Source organism: Myotis yumanensis, unplaced genomic scaffold, assembly GCF_028538775.1.
Source record: "Myotis yumanensis isolate MYYU_CA2020_CCGP unplaced genomic scaffold, mMyoYum1.0.hap1 SCAF_20, whole genome shotgun sequence".
NCBI classification, from domain to species: Eukaryota; Metazoa; Chordata; class Mammalia; order Chiroptera; family Vespertilionidae; genus Myotis; species Myotis yumanensis.
The window spans coordinates 14,713,706-14,721,017 of record NW_027223771.1 but is presented as its reverse complement, the minus strand read 5'-3'; the positions used below and the strand labels follow the sequence as shown (position 1 = coordinate 14,721,017).

Genomic DNA, 7,312 nt, shown 5'->3' with positions numbered 1-7,312 from the left:
CTTATCACTTCTCATTATTTTACTGTTTTATTAAGAATGTTCTTGAGCAAATTTGTCGCCACTGTATCAGTATGTTGGAAATTATCCAAATGTTGGAAATGATGGACTGCTGAGATGTCTCATCACATCCAGGGGGTTCAAACTTCCTAAATGATGGCAATGAACAGGGACATGATCATTGCCATGATTTAGGAAGTTTGGGAAGTCATTGCCATCTTTTAGGAAGTTTGAACCCCCTGATGATGAGCATGTTTACACCAGGGATATTAAAAATATTACAAACCTAGACATCACTTAATGTATTATTGAATGTGTAGACTTAAAAAAATAGTGCTGGAGAATGTAAACAATGTACATTAAGTGTTTAAATATGCAGTACAAATTGGTTTAAATTGAACACGGGATAAAAACTGAGAAAAACAATGTTCCTTCCGGTATTCAAAACCTTGGTTCCATATGACAAAGAAGTCATAGAGTTGCCGCAACCTGCACGGTGAATTTCAGCATGACCTGTAGGAGGACCGATGCACAATGAAGATACTACACAAGAAATACGAATTTTTAAGGCACGGGAGGCCAGGTGGAGCCTCTTGCAAGAAGAGGAACACACGAGTCTGGGTCCTGCCTCTTTTATTCAGTTTGGTTACGCATTTACCCTTTAACAATGCATGCAGGCAGAGCAGATAGAATCAAAGGTCAGTAAAGCTCAGTAAAGTTTAGTTAACAGTGTAAAGATGATCAGGTCAGGAAATCGCCTTGAGCCATCGCAATCACAGCAGAGCACTCTATGCTGATTCAGCCCTGCTGAGATCGAGGTCCATCTGCCTTCCACTGTCTCTTTTGCACTTTCATGCTAATGCAGCTATGCAGTGGTCTCTGGCATGGAGTCATTGAGGAGTGAATGAAATTCAAACATACGTCTTAAATGCTGCACTGTCCTGCTACTCAGTAAAATAATAAATTCATTTTAAAAATTGGCAAAAGATTCTGAGAAGACATTTTAACAAAAGAGATAAAGACAGTGTAAATAAATGTATGAAAAATGTTCACCATCAAAAATTCTTAGGTAAATAGAATTAAAACAAAAGCGAGTTAACACTATACTCATTTTCAAGGTACTCATTAAAAAGATTAACAATTACATGTGCTGGCAGGGTTGCAAAAAAAATGGATTTTTTTTAATACTGTGGGTTTGTGGGAAGGCAAAACCAATGACTATTTGGGTCACATCTTAAAGTGTAAAACATTCACCTACACAACAACAGTTTGATGAGTAAAACATATACATATATAGAGAAAACTGAACACAAATATTCATGCCAGATTTATGATACCACAAACCTGGAAATAACCACAGTCATAGACAAAGCAATAAATAAAGTCATTATCCAGAGAACACAATACTACTCACCAATAATAAATTAAATATTCATATAAGCATAAGTGTTGAATCTCAAAATAATTGTGTAGCATGAAGAAAACCAGTATTTGTTAAAGAACATACCTTACAGTGCCTATAAAATTATGAAAAATATGAACTAATCTACTGTAAAGGAAGGAAAATCAATGTCTGCATTGAGGGTTGGGGAAAACAGAAAGATTATAAAAGTGTAGGAGGTAAAAGTAGGGTGTACCAAAAGTAGATTTAGATTTGTTGGTATGGAAAAAATACCATAATTAATAAATAATAATACAAGAATATACTCTGCCCTCACAGCGATGGCTCAGTTGATTGGGTGTTGTCCCATTCACGGAAAGGTCGTTGCATTCATTCCAGGTCAGGGCACATGCCCATCTCCATCCCAGTAGAGGGCAGGGAGGAGGCAAGAGAACTATGCATCTCTCTGTCTCCCTTTCTCTTCCCTCTCCCTAAAAAAATCAATAAAAGTAATTTTAAAATATTTTTTAAAAAGAATAAGTTCTGTGTTCAGTGTACTCATAACTGTAAGTCAACTTTTGTCCCATTCTATATCGGTGACAGATAAGCGTATTTCACATGATGACAATTTCATAGTTTTATCCTTATGTCATGGCTCACCAAATAGTACACATTAGAAAAGTACACTTTCTTTTTTAAAACATATTTTGTTGATTTTTTACAGAGAGGTTGCAGCAAGTACTGGCAAGCAGTGAAGACTATTACCATCAGAATCAACAGCAATTCTCACTAGTTACAAAAGACACATCCTGAGACTGATTACAGGATTATCTTTCCTCTAGGTTTGCTGTCTTGCCTGTTGAGCAAACCTTGAGGTGAACCTAGAGCAGCCAGGGGAATAAAAAAAACCCGTTAGATTATTTTTTTTGCCAATGACTTCAGTCCTAGGAAACAGTTATGGAGGTCCTGAGAGTGTTTGTACACAAAGATCACAAAAGCCACAGGTCATGGATCATTTGTGGATAACATTCAGAAGAGGCACTTTTCATCTAATTTACTGCAGTCTATCTCACTCACTATGAATACAGTGTTTCTGTCCTGTGATTCCATCTAAGCATCAGAGTTCTACAAACAAATGACACCAGCCAATGAAACCTCAGACATCATGGCCCATGGCTCCTTTACAGTATATGCGGAGAATTTCCCCTAACCATTGCTGAGAATTATGTAAAACACTGTGAGCAAAGAGTATAATTCATATTGTTCACAGAAAAATAGCAAAGGCCTCCTCTTCACAAAGACCATTGACTTCACCAATAAAAGAGGCAACAGAATGCAAATTAGAACCACAGAGTCATGCAGTCTTTCTTTCAAGGCCTTGATCAGCAATACAAAATAAGCCAATATTGGACAAAGAGTGGTTTTCTACCATCATGTTGTACCTTCCAAAGCACAGAAAGTTTGGGATCCCAACATAACTGTTTACTTCTGCATGCTGACAGATCACAACTTTCCTTTCATCATAGGGAGTAAATAGAACCAACAAAATTAAAGGTATAAAAGAAAATCACCTTTATAAAAAGATCATGAATGAGAGCAAAGGACAGCAAGTTTGCAGGTTGGTGAATTGGAACCTGAAACAATTCATCAGAGCATAATGTGAGAACCACAATGTCCCTGACAGAGGTAACACTTCTTAGCTAAGGACAAGTGCTCTGGATGAAACCTGGGTCAGGTCAATTTCTCTAATTAGAGAGAAAGGAATGAAGATGCGCCAGGAGCTCAAAGTATTCATAATTTTTTTCAAGCAAAACCCCTGAGCATGCAGAGGTTGCGATTGATACATACTCTTCAGGTGAGGCAGGTGTAAGATGGGAAACAGCTTCCACACAAATACTTGCATTTACCAGGTGTACCAGTTAATAATGCAGATTAGGTGGAGTTACACATATGTTGATATACTAGTATATGCGATTTGATATGTATGCTATTTTGTTGTATTGACAACAAGCTTCAAAACTTCATATGTCAAATTTTTTGAAGGTGTTAACATCATATATATTTTTATGCTTAAAATGTCAAATTTCGTGTCAAAAAAAGAGCATTTGCGGGAAGTTTTAATTCATTACTTTTTTGAAGAATAGTTCTGCTGAAAGTTATCACATACTTCTGGAAGCTATGGTAAACATGCTCCATCTCAAGGTACTTGTGAACGCTGGTTTAAATGCTTTAAAAGTGATGATTTCGATGACCTAGACCAGTGATGGCGAACCTTTTGAGCTCGGCGTGTCAGCATTTTGAAAAACCCTAACTTAACTCTGGTGCCGTGTCACATATAGAAATTTTTTGATATTTGTAACCATAGTAAAACAAAGATTTATATTTTTGATATTTATTTTATATATTTAAATGTCATTTAACAAAGAAAAATCAACCAAAAAAATGAATTCACGTGTCACCTCTGACACGCGTGTCATAGGTTCGCCATCACTGACCTAGACCCGTGGTTGGCAAACTGCGGCTCGAGAGCCACATGTGGCTCTTTGGCCCCTTGAGTGTGGCTCTTCCTAAGCCTTAGGAGTACCCTAATTAAGTTAATAACAATGTACCTACCTATATAGTTTAAATTTAAAAAATTTGGCTCTCAAAAGAAATTTCAATCGTGCTGTTGATATTTGGCTCTGTTGACTAGACAAAGAACAGCTAGGTCAACCGAAAAATGTTGAAGATCAACAATTACAAGCATTATTGGATGAAGATGTGTGTCAAACTCAAAAACAACTTGCAAAAAGATTAAACTTTGCTCAGCAAACAATTTCTGATCATTTACAAGCAATGGGAAAGATTTTAAAGGAAGGAAAATGGGTGCCACATCAACTGAACAAAAGACAAATGGAAAACCGAAAAATCATCAGCAAAATGTTGCTTCAATGGCACGAAAGAAAGTCTTTTTCGCATCGAATTGTGACTGGTGATGAAAAGTGGATTTATTTTGAGAATCCCAAACACACAAAATCATGGGTTGATTCAGGTCAATCATCAACATCGACTGCAAGGCCAAATCACTTCGGAAAGAAGACAATGCTCTGCGTTTGGTGGGGTCAGGAAGGTGTGGTGTATTATGAGCTTCTAAGACCAGGTGAAACTGTTAATACTGATTGCTACCAACAACAAATAATCAATTTGAACCACGCTTTGATCGTGAAACGACCAGAATGTGGCAGAAGACGCGGCAAAGTAATTTTGCTTCATGATAACGCACTATCACACACTTCAAAACCAGTTAAAGACACATTGAAAGATCTTGCCTGAGAAGTATTAACCCACCCGCCGTATTCACCAGCCCTTGCTCCTTCAGATTACCATTTGTTCCAATAGATGGCACATGCACTTTCTGAGCAGCACTTCAAAATGTACAAAGAAGTGAAAAATTGGGTCTCTGAATGGTTTGCCTCAAAACAAGAACCATTCTTTTGGGATGGTATCTACAAATTACCTGAAAGATGGGGGAAATCTGTAGCTAGCGATAAACATTACTATGAATAAATCAGGTTGTAGGCCTGAGCAGATTAGCAAATGCAATGAAGCTCTTTAAAGCCTCACTTGTACATGAAACTTATGAGGAATCTAGCAGAGTCTATGGTCCAATAAAAGGGGTTTATATTGAGTTAAATGGGTCTAAAAGATTCTCCTTTTGTGTTTTTATTCTGAGTGAGAAAGATAAAACGTTGCCTTCACATTTAAAGCTTTTCTCCAGTGTGAACTCTCAGGTGTCGAACGAGGGCAGATTTGTAGCAAAAAGATTTCCCACATTCAATACACTCATGAGGCCTATCTCCAGTGTGAACTCTATGGTGTTTAAGGAGGTTGGAGCTATTACTGAAGTACTTCCCACAATCACTACACTCATATGGCTTTTCTCCAGTGTGAACTCTCTGATGCTCTGTAAGAGCAGAGTTTTGTCTGAATGACTTCCCACAATCATTACACTCATATGGCTTTTCTCCTGTGTGAACTCTCTTGTGGTAACGAAAATGACTATTGGATCTAAAAGACTTCCCACATTCACTACACTCATAAGGTTTTTCACCAGTGTGAACTGTCTGGTGTTCAGTGAGGGTAGACCTATGACTGAAGGACTTCCCACAATCAGTACACTCATATGGCTTTTCTCCAGTGTGAACTCTCTTGTGTTGAATGAGGTGAGAGGTTTGACTGAAGGACTTCCCACAATCCCTACATTGATACGGCTTTTCTCCAGTGTGAACTCTCTTGTGTTTAAGGAGGAGACTATTGCACCTAAACAATTTCCCACATTCACTACACTCGACAGATTTTTGTCTAGTGTGAACTTTGTCTTGTTTAGTGAGAGAAGACTTTTGATGGAAGGGCTTCCCACAATCAATACATTCATAAGACTTTTCTCTAGTGTGAACTCTCCAATGTCTATTGAGGTTAACAGTACATCTAAAAACTTTCCCACATTTGTTACCCTCATATTTCACTTCTCCAGAGCACACACTGTAACACTGAACAACTTTATGCTTGTGGCTGGCAGCTTTTTCATGTTCACTCCATTCATGATGACTTTTCCCCTTGAGAAATGTCTGTGAAATCTCAGTTCCACTGTGTGGCTCCTCAGTGTTAAGAGGGGTCTGGTGCTGGAGAAACCTTGAGAGAGCTTGGAAGTCAAACCCAACCTCTCTATTGGTTGAAGGCAGCCCTGATAAGTAGAAGTTTAATCTGGTCATAAACGAGGCCCTGCTCATAGCTTCTTGCCAGGGCTTCTCTCCACTAGAATCCCGCTGTTGCTGGTGAGGGTTTGCACTGAAACAGAAATCTCTCCCGCATGTGTCACTACAAGAGGCTTTCTGCTCAAAGTATGTTGCTTGTGACTCAGTCAGGTGCAGAATATCTTTTAACACTGAGACACACTGCTTACAGAGATGGGTCCTCTGGGTTGCTGGTGCTGTCTTAGAAGCCCTGACCTGTGACTCTCCTTGTATAGACACACTGTGGTCAGGACAGGACTCATCTTCTGTTTTACGCCAACAACCTGAAAACAGAAAAATGGTGACGAAATGAATGTTGACTGGTGACAAGAGGAAGTCCCATTGCAAAAGTGTGTTCCACATAGTATCTTGGCTTCATGCAACTGGCTGAAAATAAAATATTTTCAAGAAGGATTTAAAAGATGTTGCTATGAAGTTCTGGCTACTGAAGGTCAAAAACAAGGGTGACCTCAAACAAAATATGATACAAGCATGACAAGCACCACATAGAACAGCAGAGGGATCATCTGCTCTTTCTTCTGCTAACAGCATTCAGCAGGGCTTGTCTGCTTGTGACTTGGGTAAGCTGTGCAGAAAATTGGTTACATTTTAGTCCAAGTAAAATTCAATAAATGAATAGCTGGTATTCGAGGTCTACTTAAGCATGCATGTGCACCTCATAACACATCAGCAGGTCTGTGTTGGAGAACACTGTAGAGAAAACCTTGCAGGGGAACAGATGATGCAAAAAGGCCACAAGGGTGAAGGTAGCCAAAACCCAGGATGTCATAGATAAAATAATGATTCAGCAAAGTGTCCAGTATGGAAAAGAAAAAGTAGAAATGGCACTTGCACCTAAACACTGTTGGAAATGTGCAGGTTCTCAGTATGATCTAAACACCGCACTTAAGTCATGCTTCTCCCAGTTGCAACTCAACAGGGCCAAGCCTCCTCTAAGATCATCCTGCATGTTCACCTTGTGAAATACACAATGGTTCTCCCTGAACCTTCTCTGTACAAGTACGCAAAAACCTAAATATTTCAAGTATAAGTGAAGGACAGCAGAGGTAAATAGCCAGCACTGGCCCAGAGCAACTCAGCATGCAATAGTATTCAGGGAAGAGAATATTACAAACAATGAAAGGAGGGGTCTAACAAGAAC

General features: G+C 38.8%; 1 protein-coding gene across 2 annotated transcripts in view; it reads right to left on the bottom strand.

Moving 5' to 3' along the window:
- Positions 1-613: 613 nt before the first annotated feature.
- Positions 614-7,312, bottom strand: part of LOC138998350 (zinc finger protein 416-like) — a 118,607-nt gene continuing 111,908 nt past the window's right edge. For both annotated transcript variants that reach the window (XM_070400424.1, XM_070400422.1), the window contains one exon: positions 614-6,434. In XM_070400424.1, the coding sequence (XP_070256525.1) occupies positions 5,119-6,434 (1,316 nt within the window). In that variant the 3' untranslated portion in view covers positions 614-5,118. The remainder of the gene's footprint in view (positions 6,435-7,312) is intronic.